Consider the following 19098-nt stretch of genomic DNA (forward strand, 5'->3'; position numbering starts at 1 on the left):
GGATGGCTCCAGAGCAAGCTAATTGATGCAGTAGCCAAATCGCTGGCTCACAACTTTAATGCCAGTAGAAGTTTTGCTCACAGGACTCCATAGCTTAGAGGGAACATTGCTCCTAGCCCGTCTACTTGCAGAGATAAAGCTGAGGCCAGTCATATGTGGGCTGTTCCTGCTCAATGAGGCATATTGTGGTGGATGCCTCTAACATAGTGGCTTCACTTCTTAAGGCACACTGTGGAAATGCAATAGCCAGTCAACTTATTTTTTAAAAAGGTATGCTGAGCTAATTTACCATTGACATGACCCATTATGCCTGCTGTTGTGGCTTCATATACTACTGTGTCTAAGCAAAAATCAAGGCATCCTCATTAAAGTGTAGAAGACAACTGCCCTTCACATTTTCTGTACAAATACTCTGCTGAGGAGCATGACTCATCAGAATGCTCTCTGTCCTTGCCTGACATGAACTGGAGGTGTGTTCCCCATTACTGGAGTGTGAGGCAATTTTTTTTTTGCCTTCTTCTATCAAAGATAGAATTGATATGAAGGGGCCTTGAAGGATATACATCCTTTTCAGTAAGTCTGGACTTCCTGGAACGCCACTTTCATCAGGATCTGCAGTTTTGCTGTCATGGAGTCTAAATGGAAGAAGGAAATACCAATAAAAATCTCTTAAGGTAAAAACAGTGATCACTGAGTGTTTCTTTCAATGAAAACACCAAGCAGAGGCCACTTAGACAGCAAGTTCACATGGTGTTTCTTATAACGTGAGCTTGTGTGTTCCAGAGAACAGAGCGGATATGTGTACTGTTCAGATTATCTCCATCTCCACCTACCCCAGTCTTTACAAACAAATTTTTGAAATGTATGAAAGGAATGAGTTCCTCTACATTCTTTTCTCCCTATAGAATTCAGAAAACTTCAGAAATGAGTACTGAATCCCATGTTTGCAGAGCTCTATGCAGAATTATTTGTTAATTATGTGTTTTTGTTTTCTGACGCATGCGCACTGGAGAGCCAGTTTGGTGTGGTTAAGTGCGTGGACTCTAATCTGGGAGAACCAGGTTTGATTCCCCACTCCTCCACTTACACCTGGCTGGATGACCTTGGGCAAGCCATAGTTCTGATAAGAAGAAGAAGAGATTGGATTTGTACCGCGCCCTTCACTACCCAAAGGTGTCTCCGAGCGGCTTACAAACTCCTTTCCCTTCCCCTCCCCACAACAGACACCCTGTGAGGTAGGTGGGGCTGAGAGAGCTCTTTCGAGAACTGCTGTTTTTAAAGAACAGCTCTTATCAGAACTACGGCTTGCCCAAGGTCATCCAGCCAGATGCAAGTGGGGAATCAAACCCAGTTCTCACAGATTAGAGTCCGCGCACTTAACCACTACACCAAACTGATAAGAGCTGTTCTTGAAAAAGAGCAGTTTCTGTCAAGAGCTCTCTCAGCCCCACCTACCTCACAGGGTGTCTGTTGTGGGGAGGGGAAGGGAAAGGGGTTTGTAAGCCACTCTGAGACACCTTTGGGTAGTGAAGGGAGAGGTATGAATCCAATCTCCTCCTCTTCTTCTTCTTGGCTAGAACTTTACCATGTATGCACACTGTTTTCTTGACCTCCACATATGTGAGAAGGCTACACTCAGCCAAGCCCCTGTTACAGTGGCGCACTGATCATTAGGGTTGCAAAATACCTGTAGATTTTGGTGGTGAAGCCTGGGGAAGGTGAGCTTTGGTACCTCAGCAGGGTACAATGCCTTAAAAGCAGCTATTTTCTCCAGGGGAACTGATCTCTGTTGTCTGGAGATCAGTTGTCATTGGGGGGGGGGGATTTCCAGGTCCCAGTTGGAGGTTGGCAACCCCACTGATCATGTTATATGAGCATTAAGCAGTGGAGAGTGGCTGACGTTCAGCGGAAACCTTCACAGGTGAATGTCCTGAGCTGAATATCAATAAAGGTGAAGGGTTATAGCTCAGCACCGCCACACGTGCTTTGTGTGCAGAACGTTCCACGTTCAATTCCTGGTATTTTAATTCTCAACTAGTAGGTATTGGGAAAGACCTTTCTCTGCCTACGACCTTGGCAGGAGCACTACAATCAAAGTAGACAATGTTGAGCCAGATGGACCAATAGCCAGACTTACTATAAAGGTAACTTTGTATGTTTTTATATAGGGTGCTACCTGTTGTGTGAACACCAACATTTGCCATGCTAGACATGGAAAAATAAGACAACTTACTATAAAGATAACTTTGTATGTTTTTTTGCCATGCTAGACATGGAAAAATAAGACAGAGGTGGTGGAGACAACACCTAGCTGATGCCTTGACACTGTGTCACAAATACCAGAATGCTTGCAGGAAGTGTTCTTGTTGTCATGTGTGAAATCAGCTCTGATTCATACTAATGTTGAACGTTCCCTTTGAGCAATCCTAGTTGATGCCATACTTACTGAACTTCGATATGCAGCAGCCTGGTATTCTAGTTTTCTGAACCACCAGATAGTAGACAGGCAAGCCAGACAGAGTGATGGCACAACCAATGCTGGTGTTCACAGGATCTGAATACAGAGATGTTCCCACAATGAAGAAACTTGCTATGGTGAATATCAGTGGGATGACCAGTGGCACCTAAAGGAAAGTGAGATCAGAGGTGGAGACCAAAGGTCTGGCTGAAGTATGCAAAATATCTTTTGTAGTCAGTGGTACTGAGCATGTTATAGTGATTTCTATGGGTTCCCAGATCAAATCAAACCTGAACTCTTCCCTACAAGCTAAAAGGACCAAACTGAAGTTATTGTACTTTGGTCACATTATGAGAAGACAAAGGTCACTGGAAAAGACAACGCTAGGAAAAGATGAAGGAAGCAGGAAAAGAGGAAGACTCAACGTGAGATGGATTGACTCAATCAAGGAAGCCAGTCAGGCCTCGGTTTGGAAGACCTGAGCAAGGCTGTTGAACGATAGAATATTTTGGAGGTCATAGGGTTGCCGTAACTCGGAAGTGATGTGACAGCACTTAACACTCATTTTTCTCAGCTTGAAATGTTGACCTATACCAGTGGTGCCTTCCCCTCACCTTCTGGGCAAATTAATCCCAGGTTAAGGCAACAAATGAAAGTTAAGCACTTTGTCTGTACTCGGCCAATATATCATACTTATTTCTGTGTTCTGAGGCTTTCTTGCTGCTTTGGTCATAGATGCCTAGATTGTGGTTACCATGATAGAAATAACAGTAAAGCTCTGCCTTTCTTTGTGTTGTCTCCTCAGTATCTTCTTTGGTGGTTCAATCCTACTCATACCTACTAAGAAGTAAGTCCCACTGACTTCAGTGAGCATTGCTTCTGTGTAAATGTGCATAGTTATTGCAGTCTTGTTACCTTAAAAGGTCTTGGCAGTTCTGGATGACGATAGCGATGTACCATGAGTCCCAGTGTAGCCAGTCCTATGAAGAACCAACGTGAGACACTGTAGAAGTTCAGCAGACCATAGAGGTCACCAATGGACACCATCAAGTAGATCAGTGGCAACTGGCATACAGAAAGAGAGTAGTGTGGAAACATTAGCAGAATCCAAAACCATTTCCCCCCCTGCTTTGCTCTGTAGATTTCTTTTGCGATGGAGGGACAATTCTGATGACAAAGTTCGATGGAGGGACAATTCTGATGACAAAGTTGTGGAAGCAAATTCATATTTGCCCTCCTTTTGCAAGGAGAAATTCCACCTTGCATTCACTACAGGGTGGGTGTATCAACTAATGATATACTATTAGCCACCCATGGCCCCTATCTGTGGATAGCTAAATCTGCAGATTGGGGCCACACGGAGGCTACACAGATGTTTCTGCAAACTTGGGGGTCTCTCTATGGTTGCAGGAAAATCTGAAAATTAAAAAAAAACCCGGGGGTGTGTTAAATCCTCCAAAAAGTTAAGTAGTGTTCTCTGCACATGCACAGAGAACACACCTCCAGCAGCTGCTGCAGTCCCTGAGCTGCACTGGACCTGGCAGCAGCAGTTGTGCAGTGCAGGAGTCCTGCTGGATCCAACGGCTGCACAACCTGGGAGCCCTGCTGGGCCCAGTGCAGCAGGTGCACAGTGTGGGAGCAGCACAGGGCACACTCCAAGGCAGCAGCACAACCTGGAAGTTTTGCTGGGCCCACTCCAGGGCAGCCTCTGGGCCTGGCAAGAAAGGGGGGAATCCCTCCCCCTACTTGGACAGTTACTGCAGGAACCAAGGATCATGTGGATGCTCTAAACCTGGATAACCCAGGGTAGCCTGATCTCAGCAGCTAAGCAGTGTTGGCTCTGGCTAGTATTTGGATGGGCTTCCAGGAAAATCAGGGTTATGACACAGAGGCAGGCAATGGCAAACCACCTCTGAATGTCTCTTGCCTTGAAAAACCCTACAAAGTCACCGTAAGTCAGTGGTGACTTGATGGCAAGAACCAAATAACTAGGGAAGGGGCTGTGGATCAGTGGCAGAGCAGACGCTTTGCTTGCAGACTGTCCCAGCTTCAGTTTCTGCTATCTCCACTTACTAGACATCCTGTAACAGGTGGTGGAAATGGTACAGGTAAGTGATTTTGGACTCTGGTCTTCTGGAAATCACTTTAGATGATAATGCAAAACAGAGAACGAACATTCAGCAAGCTTGTTTCATCCAAGCATGCCTTCTCCACAGGCAGATTCTATGCATACATTTTCTCAGAAATAAGTCTCACTGTAATCAATAGGGTGTCTAAGGAGAGCCAATTTTTTGGGGGGGAGCCCCTTGTTAAGCCTATAAGCTGGGCCCAGGACCTTATCTGACCCAATGATCCCACTACTAGGTGGAAAAGACCTTTCTCTGCCCATATCGTTGGAGAGATGCTTCTAGCCAACCTAGCTGAACTAAGATGCACCAATAGTTGACTCTAAAGAAGAAGGCAATTTTGTATACAGCACCTCCCAAATGTTAAAAGACCATTGCCTTTTAACTGCAAGCTAGGCCTTGTGAGGACATAAAAGAAGAGCTGGCTTATTCTGAGGACGGTTTACAAAACAAAGGTTTACTCATTTTCAGTACCCTGCTCAGTTGTTGTGAAATGGGGAAGAGGGCCAGCTCAATCCCAGATCATTCTAAACCTTTTAATGTTCTTACCATTAGTAGCAAGGCCGGCAGTGGAGTGTGTCTTTGAATGTGAATCATTGAGAAGAGTGCCGGCCACTGTCCTTCTCTGGCAGCAGCAAACAGCATCCTATAAAAGTAAACTGGCTGTAAATATAGCACTAGTGGCTAGTTTGAAGTGACAACCAACCATAAATCAAAGCTTCTGTAAGCTTGTGTTAGGACCCTCCTTTTGGCTTATTAAACTTTTTAATACATAATATTTTTTTTCAACATAGCTATCTCTACTTCTAAAACCCACACAAACCTGCAACTCTGTATCGTCATGTGCTACAGATTTACATGAGGGGTTTTGTGTGTGTTGTGTCCTCCCCCCCCCAAAAAAAATGTTTGGAAGTTACATCACAGTGCAGTGTCAGTACCATATCTGCCTTAAGTCTCAGTGAGCAAGACGGGTGATAAATGAATTAAAATAAATATCATGTACACATTGAAGAACTGGGTCTAAGAACAAGGAATCTCTGTCTACAAGGAAGATAGGTGTGCAGAGTTGCTGCTGGTATCCATCTTCTCTATCAAAGTAAGAAGAAAGAGCTACGGGAAAAAGACAAAACGAGGGCTTTTCAATACTGGGGGCGGAATCCATTGAGAATGAGTTTAGGAGGATGAAGCTGGAATTGAAAGAGGATTGGATAATGCTTGGATGGCATGTGATTGGCCATTTTGGTAAGCTGGGTGCCTGACTGGTGGAAGTTTGAATATTCTCACAGTCTGTTATAGTCAGTTGGTGGCAGTTGGGAAAAGAGAGGGTTGAAGAGAAAACAGGGAAAACACTTAAGAAAATATTATTGTATCTAACCAGATATATACATTGGCAATAGTTAATGCTCCCTCTAAGCAGATCTTCTAGTTTCGGCAACTCGCAAGCGAGTGTGCTCCATCACAGTTCTTATGTGAGCGCCCCACAAATGTGCTGATGGGGGGGTCCGAGTTGATCTTGGCCCCCCCAGACCCCTTGTATGGAGGTCTCAACCTGGGGCGCAAGAGGTACCTCTCCCAAGGCGGACGTAAAAGGATTGAGGCACCTTTGCCCTGAAAGGCCCCCGCGGCATGGAGTGGCGCACACTGGACAGAGTGCACAAGTATCCCAAGAACCGTTCCTCTGTACATGCCAAGCGAACGCAAGTACAAACGTGAGTGAAGCCATGATCCAGCAAACAATCGATAAATTGCTACTAGTAAAGCCACCCCAAAGCCCCAAACAAGCAGAAGGGGGAGGGAAATGCCCGATCTCGAAATGACTGAGTTTAAAGCGGGAGGCTGAAAGGGTGGCTCAAAGGAAGCGGATTATGATGAAGTGTGCGGCGGACTAGCAAGAAAGCGATAAATTCCAGACTTACAAAGAACTTTTAAACTTTCCTCTTGTGTAAACAATGATGCAGTGAGCAGAAAAAATGGCGTCGAAAGCAAAACTTATATGAACTGCCAGCACAGCATCACCGGCTACCAGACCGGAAGTAACCACAGACTTTCCCAAACTGACTGCTGTAGCTTTGCACCCTCTACTGGATCAGATGACCAACTTTAAACTCCAGCTGGATACGTTGCATAAGGAACAAAGAAATTTCAGCGAGAAAGAAATAAAGCGGATGTTCCTGAAGCAATAACAGAAAGCAGAAGATGGACCTGAGAAAGTGGAGAACAAAGACACAGAAGAAGAGAAAGATGGGGAAGGCTGCGATACCATCTTGAAGAGTCTGGCAAAACTCTTTGATCCTGAAGCAGAACTAGGGGCTGTTGCCCCTAAACCATCTAAAAACTAATTTGGACTTTGATAAGAGGAAAGGAAATTGCAAAACAGATTGATAGCCTGTTCTTTATTTTTAATGCATAACTTTAATTCTATGATATTTACACATTAGTTAAAGAAATTGTGATTGCTTGCTTGACACTTTTGCATTAGTAATCTTCATGTTTTACCATTAAGTCAACAGAGATGTATCAGCAACCTTATATTTCTGTATTATGGATCCTTGTTACTCCTTATTTTAGGTTGTTTCATTACCCTGACCCTGTAGTTTTGTAGATTAGAAAATAAAAAATTTCAAAGACAGTGGTCCCTCTAAGCTGTGGAGTCTTGTGAGCAAAAATTCTGCTTTGTGAGCAACTGGCATTAAAGTTGTGAGTGAGTGATCTGGCTACTGCATACATTAGTTTGCTCTGGAGCCATCCTTCCTGAGCAAAGACAAAGATATGTGAGCTGGATGCTAAAAAACTGTGAGCTAGCTCACACTAACTCATCTTAGAGGGAACACTGGCAGTAGTTAGTTTTGCGTTAATCTCCGATTTTCTCTTTGCTTAGTAGTATACATTCAGTTGAAATTTATTCTTTTACTTAAATCTTAATAAATCAGTTTCTTTATCTCTATGGCTCTATGGTATTGTTGGGATAAAGGAACAGAAACCTAAAAAGGTGGCAGTAACCTGAACAGACAATGCATTGCAAACCACACAGATGACTTCTGATAATGCAGACAAGATAATTTGAAAAGGAACAAAACTTTACCTTGAAGCAGCAAAAATGCCTCCATTTAGAGCGCCAAAACAGGACAAAGCTACAAGGATGGGAAGCACAGAGGAGATGCTCTTGAAAGCTTTGTCGGCAAAGCTCTAGAAGAAGAGCAGGAAAGCCTAGTCAGACAATTTCTTTTCACATCTCTGTATCTATTTTGCCCTGACCTGGATGGCCCAGGTTAGTCCAGTCTCATCAGATCTTGGAAGCTAATCAGGGTCGGCTCTGATCAGTATTTGGATGGGAGACCACCAAGGAATACCAGGTTGCTATGCAGAGGCAGGCAATGGCAAAACACCTCTGAACATCCCTTGCCTTGAAAACTTTATGGGGTTATCATAAGTCAGCTGCAACCTGATGGCAAATAAATAAATAAAATACAATTTCCATTTTTTTTAATCCTTATTTGGAAGAGGAAATCATTGCCTCATTCTGAAGGCAACGCGGCTCTGTGGCAGAGCACATGGTCTGCATGTCCCAGGTTCAATCCCTGGCAACTCAAGGGGAAAGGTATTGCATAGCTGGATTAAGGAAGTCCTCTGTTGAAGACTCTGCTGCTGGTCACACATGAAACTGCCTTGTACAGACCACTGACAGAAGAAGACGAATTGGTTTTATACCCAGCTCTTCACTACCTGAAGGAGTCTCAGAGCAGCTTACAATCGCCTTCCCTTCCTCTCCCCACAACAGACACCCTGTGAGGGAGGTGGGGCTGAGAGAGCTCTGAAAGAGCTGTGACTGACCCAAGGTCACCCACCTGGCTTCACATGGAGGAGTGGGGAATCAAACCCGGTTCTTCAGGTTAGAGTCCACGCTCTTAACCACAACACCACCAATGTCTGACCAAGGTCAGAGCTGTCTGATCTGATGGGCAGCAAGTGCTCCAGAACTTTAGGCAGAAGTCTTGCACACAACTGATCCTTTTTCTTTTTTTTTCAAATGGAGATGCCAGGGATTGAACCTGGGACCTTCTGCATGCAAAGTGAATGACCACCGAACCATGCCCCCTCTCCATCCAGAGTAGACAACCTTGGGCTTAATAGGGCAATGATCTGACTCCGTATAGGGCAGATTCATATGTTCAACAGAGTAGTTTTATACAGCGCTATTTTTCGGCAGGAACGCACAGAAACGGAGTTCTGGCTGGCTTCAGAGTTAGCCACGCCCACTACAGCCAAAACCTCTGTGTGCATGGCTACAGATACCGGGGGGGGGGGCCTGGATCGGGGAGGCATTTAAATGCCCAGTTTAAACTGCCTTCCCTTCCCTTCAAGGGGGGGCTTGCCTGGGCTCCCTGCAGCTGTGGGGTGCCTGGGCAAGGCAAGGGAAGGCATGGGGTGTGGCCTAATATGCTAATGAGCCACACTGTCAGGGATGTGGCCTAATATGCTAATAAGTTTCTGCTGTTGGGTGTGGCCTGTTATGCTAATGAGTTCCTGCTGGGCTTTTCCTACAAAAAAACCCCCTGGTTTTAAATAAAGGGAGGCTCCAACATGCTACAAATAGAATGCAGCCATCTCTGTTTGTTTGTTTTTCTTATCTGGAGGTTCACAGCTGAATGTTGTGCTGAGATGCCTGCTTCTCTTCCTTTTTGCTGCACAGGAAAACAGATGTCTGCCCGAGGCACCAAAATTTTACAATCTGTTCTTTTCTTTAATTAAGCTTGAGATCTTTTCCAACAGTCCTCCTAGGAAGACACACACACACACACCCTTTGTTTCCCCTTACCCTGGTAATACTGATCTGAAAATACAATCCCCCCAAGAGCTGCCAAAGCTTACCACAGCTACAGCCTCGGAGCTGAGAATTTCTTGGGGTGTCAGGACTGCATAGTAAGACACATTTGTCAGGATGTAACATGCTGTGACAACAATTAGAGACATCAGAATGCTCAGTGGGATATTCCTGAAGAAGAAGAAGAGCCTGTCTTTTATTCACTGTCACCTGATTGTAAATACACATTTTTCCTTTTGCCTACAGGAATTTCCTCCTTCATTAATACAGGTTATTCTTGAAAGATGAGGGAAAATAAAGATGTTCAAGGATTTCACTATGACCTAATATTTCACAAAGGGACTCAGCTAGCAGGTTGGAACTATGTTCTTTCCCCTCCTCCCATATGTCACAAAAGAACTTCCGTCGTTTCCTTACCGTTTAGGATTTACAATTTCCTCTGTTACAAAGTTTACATAGAACCTGGAAGGAAAAAATGAGCAGTGTTTAAGTCACAGGGTCACTGTTCCAACACTATTTCCTCCTGAGGGGGTCCCAGTTTGATATATTGCCTAACAGCTAGCCAGCACCAGTGGCAAGGATTTTCCTGTAAAGGAAACAGCCTGCTAACAAGCAAGAGAGACCCTTCAGAATACAATGTATTGATCTGCAGCAACGCTGACAACCTGTTTAAGCCACTTCTTCAGATGGGCCTTTAACAGTAGTCTAATCAGCAGATGTTAGCAGCGAATAATGCTTTTCTACATGGCATCAAGAAGCATTCCTATGAAATCTTGAATAGCTAGTTTCTGTGGCTGTAGAGGGGCTACTTCTGTTGGTGGTGCAGTGGACAACTTTCTGCAGCACAGTGTTCAAGAATTTTAAAAGGATGTGTTCACTGCTACCATAAGCAGAGTGGTCTCCTTCTAGAAAGGTAGATCTGATGAGGATACCTCTTTACTATTAGGAGATGACTAAGGGAGGGGGGGCATGATAGAGGTTTATAAGATTATGCACCAGGTGGAGAAAGTCGACAAAGAGAATTTTGTCTCTCCCAAAATACTAGAACTCGAGGGCATCCAATTAAGCTCATGGACAGTAGATCCAGGACATACAAGAAGAAATATTTCTTCACACAGAGGGTGCGTTCAGACGGGGGATTTACAACGGTTAGGGTGCCGGTTCCAACCGGTGTACTTACAGGCGTTCACACGGCGAACATCTGCCTCCCGTCCCTAACCGGTGTAAATCCCTTTAAACCGTTGCACTCTGCCACTAGGTCCCAAGTGGTGGTAAACTGAGTGCAACGGTTGAAAACGGTGCACCCCGGCGTCTGATCGCTCTCCAAACGTTGTACAGCCACTTCCGTTTGGAAGCCTGAGGCTTCCGGCTTTCCCCCACCATTTTTTTTTTAAATAAGCGATATGCGCTCGGGCGAAGCTTTGCCCCGAGTGTTTGTTAAGGAAAAAAAAAAGCCCTTACTTTAACTTCCCGGAGCAGTCCGGGACTACAGGGAGGCCAGGTTGGGCTTTAAACTTTAAAGGTAAGCCCTTACCTTTAAAGTTTAAATGTAATGGGGGGGTTTGAGCATACACAAAAATCGCCATTCTCTGAATGGCTGCCTATGCGCATGCTCAAACTGTCCTTAAAAAAACACAAAAAACGCCGACGCCCGCAGCATGTGAGCGGACATCCACCGGAGGGATCCACAAAATGGAGGGTGTGATCGCGTTTATGCCGGCAGAAACGCCCCATCTGAACGCACCCAGAGAGTGATTAAAATGTGGAATTCACTGCCAGACGATGGCCACAGGCATACACAATTTTAAAGGGGGATTAGATAGATTCACGGAGGATAAGTCTATCAGTGACTACTGACTACTGGCCCTAGTGACTAAGGGGAACCTCCATGTTCAGAGGCAGTCAACCTCTGAATATCACAACCAGCAGGCAACATCAGGGGAAGGCCTTAGCCTCTCTGCCCTGTTGTTGGCTTTCCAGAGGAACTGGTTGGCCCCAGTGTGTGACAGGATGCTGGACTAGATGGACCACTGGTCTGATCCAGCAGGGCTGTTCTTATGATACCCCTGATACTTCCTTAGGCACACGTGCTGGTGTCTGCACCTACTCATTCAGCTACCATATATGAGAGATGGCTGTGAATATTAGGGTGAGTCTAGGGTATGGGAATGAAAGTGCATTTAGATAGAACCACCGGCAGAAACACCCCGTTTCCAGTGAGCTCCGAGGCATCTATCAAGCTCCGTCTCATCTGCCAACTGGACCCAGTCCTGTACCCTGCAGAAAAAAAGCCCCATGATATAGCGGGTGGGGGCCAACTGTTATGGGTGGTACACATGGCACACCTGGGGAGCCAGAAAAGTTCCATCTTTTTTTTTTAAAGGAAGTGCCCTCCATTCATGGAAATTTTAGCCTGGATTTCACCCAGTGCCATGTACAACTTGGAAACTTAGCAGCCAGTCAACCTCTGAATATCAGAACCAGCAGGCAACATCAGGGGAAGGCCTTAGCCTCTCTGCCCTGTTGTTGGCCTTCTAGAGGAACTGGTTGGCCCCAGTGTGTGACAGGATGCTGGACTAGATGGACTACTGGTCTGATCCAGCAGGGTTGTTCTTATGATACCCCTGATACTTCCTTAGGCACACGTGCTGGTGTCCGCACCTACTCATTCAGCTACCCTATATGAGAGATGGCTGTGACGATTAGGGTGAGTCTAGGGTATGGGAATGGACATTGAGATAGAACTACTGCAGAAACACCCCGTTTCCAGTGAGCTCCGAGGCATCTATCAAGCTCCGTCTCATCTGCCAACTGGACCCAGTCCTGTACCCTGCAGAAAAAAAGGCCCATGATATGGCGGGTGGGGCCAACTGTTATGGGTGGTACAAATGGCACACTTGGGGAGCCAGAAAAGTTTCATCTTTTTTTAAAAAAGAAGTGCCCTCCATTCATGGAAATTTTAGCCTGGATTTCACCCAGTGCCATGTACAACTTGGCAACTTACCACCCTCCATAGGCAAACATGCCAGAATAAAAAGCGAGGGGTAGCTTGTCCAACGTCAACGTGCTTGTGTCAAAACCTTCCTGGAAATTTTCATAGTGGCCTGAGCAAGAACAGATAGGAAAATGACAAATCAAGGTGAATTTCAAGTTAAAGTGATGGGTCACTCATTTTTTGTGTCCTGACATGGGTGCTGTATCATCCACAGCGTCAGATCAGATGAAAATTCAAAAGGTGCAGCTTTTTCCTGCCCGGGGCCTGTAGAGGGATGCAGGTGGGAGGGAACTGCACCTAAACATGCCTTTTGAGTTACATTCTTTTTCCTTTACCCTCAGGTTAGCTACTGTGTTAACTGAAAAGTTAACACAGAAGAGGCATGCTGGATTTGGAAAGCTGAGGACAGGTGAGTCAGGCCAGTGCTGGACTTGGAGAAATAGCAAAACTGGCACTCCTGTTCCCATACTGTTTGGGACTGACTGCAGTTTCTCAGTGGTGAGGGAGACACACCCTGCAAAACCTCAAAAAGCACTTTCGTGTTTGTTCTCAGGATTGATCCCTGGCATTAAAGCCAGATGCCAGAGCTGGCACAAATTAGGCCAGCATAAGATGACCAATTAACAGCCCATTCGTGTGATAATCTTTTGGCACTGGGAGCCCTTCTTCCCCACTCACAGCTGCTGCTTTACATTTTAGGAGATGAAGAGACTCCCACGCTTAGTGCTCCGGCTGGCTCCACTCATTTTTCTGTCCCAAGTGGCAAGAATGCAGCACGAGAGGAGACACGTCCATGGCTCTCCCACAGTGGCAGGACTTTGTGCCCTCCCTCCCATGCACTCCCAATGGCTCTGGACAGCAGCATCTGCATAAGAGGGAGGGCTGTCAGCCCCAGGTAGGGTTGCCAATCTCCAGGCATTCATCTGACGAAGAGAGTTGTGTTTCTCGAAAGCTTATGCTTACAATAAAGTCTGTTAGTCTTAAAGTTGCTACTGGGCTTTTGACTATTTTGCAGCAACAGACTAACAGGGCTAACTCCTCTGGATCAATCTCCAGGCAGTGGCTGGAGATCTCCTGGGATTATCTCCAGGCGACAGAGATCAATTCGCCTGGAGAAAACGGCCACTTTGGAAGGTGGACACAGAGGCATCATTCCCCACTGAAGTCCCTCCCCTCCCCAAACCCTGCCCTCCCCAGCCTCTACCCCCCAAATGTCCAGGTATTTCCTAATCTGGAGCTGGCAACCTTATGGGGCATGGAGATCTCCCAGAATGACAACTAATCAGTTCCCCTGGAGAAAATGTTTGCTTTAGAGGGTAGGTTCCTTGCCATTATATACCAATGAGATCCCTTTCCGCCCCAAACCTCACTCTCCCCAGGCTCCACCCCCTAAATTTCCAGGTATTTCCCAACCCAGAGTTCACACGCACTCCTTCCTTTCTGAAAGTGCTCTAGGTCTAAAGTGTTGCTGTAATGTATCCATCTCGGACCGCGTGCAAGGCAAGGGCTCCACGCGGTCAAGCAAACGGTCCGAGCTTTGCTCTAGGACACAATGGACTAAGCAGATCCTAACCGCACCAATCGGTGAGCTAGGCTCCGGACTGGGAGCCCATGGAACTCTCGGCCACTGTATATAGCCAATCACGGGAGTGGGGTGTGTTTTGGGAGTGGGGTTTTCAGGGAATATAAGCCGGCCTGTGAGCTGGCTAGAGTTGTCTTGTTCTTCACTAATAGAAGTATGAGAGCTGTAATCACTCGTCAGCCTCAGTGCTTTTCAGCTGCATAACTGGGCTGGTCTGTCTCCTCTTTCCCCAAGTGATTGCTTTGGCAGTGAACCAACCAAACCAGCAATGATCAGTCCCCAAGGGATGCAATCTTTAGAGGACTAAGCTAAGGCCTGATTCACACATAGGTGATAGAGAGTAGGTAGAACAGAGTGCACCACTCCAGGCTGCTGCTGGAGGATCCAAGGTCTCCGGCCTTTCCCATCATCTACTGCCTGATCCTTTTTAATGGGCATGCTGGAGACTGAACCTGCAACTAGGATCGCCAACTCCAGGTTAGTAAATTCCCGGGGATATTTAGGGTGGTGCCTGTGGAAGGAACTCAGCAAGGATGTGATACCATTTCCTCCAGGGTAACTAAACTGTGTGGTCTGGAAACTCCAGGCCCCACCCCATCCCTACCTGGTGCTCTGCCACTGAGCCACAGCCCCTTCCCTCTCTAGCCTCCATCCACACTTCCTCCTTTGCCATATCACCCATTCCCGCTCTTTTTCTCAGGGAAGGACTGCGGCTCAGTGGTGGAGCCAGGGCTCTTTTTGTAGAAAAAGCCCAGCAGGAACTCATTAGCATAATAGGCCACACCCAACAGCAGGAACTCATTAGCATATTGGGCCACACCCCTGACAGCACAGCTCATTAGCACATTAGGCCACACCGCCATGTTACCAGAAGTCTGGTCATCCAGCCACACCCACCTTTTGCTTGTTATTCTGTTTACCTTGTTTGTTGTCAAAACCCAGGGCCTTTTTTTGTAGCAGGAACTCCTTTGCATGTTAGGCCACACACCCCTAATGAGTTTCTGCTGCTGGGTGTAGCCTATTATGCTAATGTGTTCCTGCTGGGCGTGGCCAACTTGGGAGCCAGCCGAAACTCCATTCCTGTGCGTTCCTGCCCAAAAATAGCCCTGGGTGGAGCCACATACTTTGAAAGAGCCCCTATGGAAGATGCTCACCTGCCCCTCCAAGTTCAAATGTCTCTGGTAGTGTTGGGAATGGGTTGTCTCTTGCGGAGACCCTGGAGTGCTGCTGCCAGTTGGTACTGAGCTAGGGGGCACTTGCAACCTGACCCAAAGCAGCTCGACAGGTTCCCCTCCCACTTCACCTGTCTTACCGTTGCCAAGAGCTATCATCCCAGGAACAATGATCAACCCTAAGGTGATCATCTTGAGGGCCGTGAGTGCTGTTTGTATGTTTGCAGACAAGGTTACGCTCCAGCAGTTCAGAACTATTACCAGGGCTGGAAGGAAAGAGACAGACGTTGGCCAGGACTGGGTCAGGAACAGTTGCTCTTGCTTCAGCTACAGGATAAATGAAGCCAGAGCTGGATTTACATACAAGCTAAGTCAGTTAAGAACATCAGAAGAGCCCTGCTGGATCAGACAAGTAGTCCTTCTAGCCCAGCATCCTGTCCCACGCAGTGACCAACCAGTTCCTCTGGAGGCCCAACCAACAGGGCATAGAGGCTGAGGCCTTTTGTTTAGGGCTTCAGATTAGAAGGGAGACTCTAAATAATTTTTAAAATACTCCATTACCATTTTTGGAAATGCTGTGGAGCCTCTTTAACATGACATAGTTTGGATCCTCAGCATGCATTAATCCAGCACTGACTGTGACTTTCATTGCCATTATGAATACTGTCGATTTTTAAAAAAATCATATTTAGCAATAGCCCATTGATTCGATAGAGATTTTCTTCTCAGTAAGTGTGTTTAAGATTTCAACCGCATTCTTAAAAAACTGGTTGGCTTTAAATAGCTTTTAAAAGTTGTTTAAAAACCCTTTTTTCTTTTGCCAGTTGGCTCCAGTTGAAAAAAACACCTCATCAGATCACAGCTGGCCAATGTGGTGGTAATTCATATTTGATTTATTTATGAAGCTTTTATCCTGTCTTTCTGCCAAGGAGCTCAGGACTCTGTATGTGGCATCTCCCTCCATTTTATTTTCGCCACAGCCTTCTGAGGGAAGTTAGGGTCAGAGGCGGAGGAGGAAGAGGAAGAGGAAGAAGAAGAAGAAGAGATTGGTTTTATACCCTGCCCTTTACTACCCGAAGGAGTCTCAGAGCAGTTTACAATCTCCTTTCACTTGCCCTTCCCACCGCAGACACCCTGTGAAGTAGGTGAGGCTGAGAGAGCCATACAACATTCCCGCCCCTCAACAAATATCACCAGGTAAATCTCAAACAGACAATTTTGCTAGAGTATTTCCCCCACCCTCTCTCCAAGCTGCTCAGAGTGCCATACATAACCTTTCACCCTCTGTTTTTGTCCTATAAACCACTGTGTGAGGTAGAATGGCTTGATCCGATTCCAGAAGCACCTTAGAGACCAATAAGATTTGGGTGGTGGTGGTAGTGGTATAAGCTCTGGAGAGTAGAAAACTTTGGTCTCTTAAGAGAAGGTGCCCTCCCTGACATTACTGCAGCAGGCACAATTAGTTAGTAATTGTTACGTTGCCATCAGAAATTTTTAACTGGAATTGTTGAGGCTTTTATGAATTTTTGTTTAGTGTTGAATGGTTATTTATTGTTTTATCAATGTTGTAAGCTGCCCTGCTTGCGGGGTAGGGTGGGATGTAAATTGAATAAACTAAACTAAAACTCCCTGGTGTGAGGTAGGTTATCTATCAACCATATTTTTATCCCACTAAAAGCCTGGGGTGGCATACATCATTTCTCTCCTCCCCTATTTTATTCTCAGAACAACCTTGTGAGGTAAGTTGGGAGGGTCTGTGATTCCATTTGCCAAAGACCACCCAGCAAGCTTTTGGGCCAGAGTGGGGATGAGAACCTAGGTCTCTCAGATCCTAAATCCAACAGTGATGTTAAGCTAAGTGATGGTAACTGGGTCAAGGAATTTCATATGAAGAAAGGTTATGATCTAAAATTCCAGAATAGCCCCCATTAATATGAATAGGTCTACTGTTGAGTGAGCAGCCTCTGATACCCCCAAACTCCATATGTCAAACTCAGTAGAAGATTGTATTGACTTCATTGGGTATGAGAGCAACAAGATATTCAGGGTCAAAGGATATAAATACTCAGAGAATCTCCATTCCTACTCGTGTCTGACGAAGGGAGCTTTGACTCTCGAAAGTTTAGGCCCTGGAACTTTTGTCGGTCTCTAAGGTGCTACGGAAACGTCTTCAGACAGCGCTGGCTCTTCGGCTTTGAAACGGAGATGAGCACCGCAACCCTAGAGTCGGACTCGACTGGCTTTCGAGCAAGGGAACCTTTACCTTTAAGATTAACAAAGTTTTATTCAAGGAGAACTTTCGTGTGCATGCACACTTCTTCAGACACAATGAAAGAAGGGTGCATGCACATGAAAGCTCGCCTTGAATAAAGCTTTGTTGGTCTTAAAGGTGCCACTGGACCCCAACTGTGTTCTGCCGCTTCAGATCAACACGGCTACCCACCAGATTCTATGTTCTAGAGAGAGCCAGCTTGGTGTAGTGGTTAAGAGTGGCAGACTCTAATCTGGAGAAGTGAGTTTGATTCCACACTCCTACACGTGAAGCCAGGTGAGTGACCTCTGGTCAGCCACAGCTCTCTCAGGACTCTCTCAGCCCCACCTACCTCACAGGGTGCCTGTTGTGGGGAGAGGAAAGGAAAGCAATTATAAGTTGCTCTGAGACTCTTTTGGGTATGAAAGGCAGGGTATAAAAACCAACTCTTCTCCCCCCCCCACCCAACATGGCTACCCTCTACAATGATCTTCATTGGGTACAAATCTTACACAACTGTGCTCAGGATTTTGCAGTCATAGAGGCTAAAGGTACTCACTGATTCCAGTTGTAGTGATGAGTTTCACAGCCAAGGCAGGAGCATGGCATGGGGCAAAGAGAGGCTCGATTAAGTAGCGACCAAAAGCCAAGGACACCACAGCCATATTTGCAGGGCTGGAATATAAAACCCATAAATTGCAGATCATTATTGAAGGCAATTTTTTTGGTCTTTTCTTTGGCTACTGCAGCCCCCTGTCATTTACATTTTATTTCCATAAATACCTGTTGATATTCAGTCTTCCTATATCACTAAAGGAATTGTAAATAAAGGCAGTGTTCCAACCTTCAAGGCCTCTTTATGAATATCGTTGTAGATGATTTCTCCCTCTGTTTTTCTGGCTCTGTTCCAGTGCCAGTCACAAAGATTCATTCAGTTCCATGCCAGAAAAAGATTTACCTGTTAAATATCTTTATCTCAGGATGCTGCTGAGCATGATTATTACTGAATAGTCCATACTAAATGTTTTGAATGTCCAATCTCAACTACTACAACTGCAAATGGAGAAAGCTAATCTGGTCCTCCGGTTCCAAGGGGTCCCTGAAGTAAAAGATGAGAATCTAAAGCAACTTTTGAGCGATGCATTAGCTTCAGTTACAGATTTAAAAGCGGAATACCTTATAAGCGAAATGGATGTGGTCTATAGGGCCTATTCCGTTTATATCAAGAAGAATAATCTGCCTGGCGAGATAGTGGTTAGATTCTTGAAAAGACACATGAGGGATTCTATCCTGAAAGCAACTACAGGAACGCCCCTGAAAATCGGAGGCAACACCATCAGGATTTTAAAAAACATACCATTTGAAATAAGGAAGAAGAGGAAGAAGTATAAAGACTTAATCCTTTTTTTTTTTTTTTTTTACAAACAAACAGCATTTCCTACAGATGGTTAACCCCTGAAGATGTCATTTTCAAACTGCAGGACAAAAAAGAAAAAAATTGACTCTTTTTCCAAAGCGTGTGAGTTCCTGAGACTGCAACTGGGAGAACCAGTTGAGGACGCTAAAGAAGAAGATGACAGCAAATCTAGTGGTGAACTGGACTCTGTGTCTTCCAGCGAGGATTCTGCTTCAGAAAAGGGGGCGGCCGCCCCTAAATGAGAATACCAATTGAGGATTAGAAAAGATACAAGC

At 45.6% G+C, this 19098-nt stretch overlaps 1 protein-coding gene across 1 annotated transcript in view; it reads right to left on the reverse strand.

Annotated features, from left to right (window-relative positions):
• Positions 1–458: 458 nt before the first annotated feature.
• LOC107108793 (cystine/glutamate transporter-like) overlaps positions 459–19098 on the reverse strand; it is a 29399-nt gene continuing 10759 nt past the window's right edge. Inside the window, exons 3-12 of the mRNA XM_015409314.1 lie at positions 17966–18081; positions 15296–15421; positions 12411–12510; positions 9824–9868; positions 9454–9577; positions 7667–7770; positions 5134–5230; positions 3374–3523; positions 2447–2624; positions 459–635 (exon numbers count right to left, since the gene is read on the reverse strand). Of these exons, the coding sequence (XP_015264800.1) occupies positions 571–635; positions 2447–2624; positions 3374–3523; positions 5134–5230; positions 7667–7770; positions 9454–9577; positions 9824–9868; positions 12411–12510; positions 15296–15421; positions 17966–18081 (1105 nt within the window). The 3' untranslated portion in view covers positions 459–570. The remainder of the gene's footprint in view (positions 636–2446; positions 2625–3373; positions 3524–5133; positions 5231–7666; positions 7771–9453; positions 9578–9823; positions 9869–12410; positions 12511–15295; positions 15422–17965; positions 18082–19098) is intronic.

This window comes from Gekko japonicus, unplaced genomic scaffold (assembly GCF_001447785.1).
Source record: "Gekko japonicus isolate JY-2015 unplaced genomic scaffold, Gekko_japonicus_V1.1 scaffold515, whole genome shotgun sequence".
Classification (NCBI taxonomy): domain Eukaryota; kingdom Metazoa; phylum Chordata; class Lepidosauria; order Squamata; family Gekkonidae; genus Gekko; species Gekko japonicus.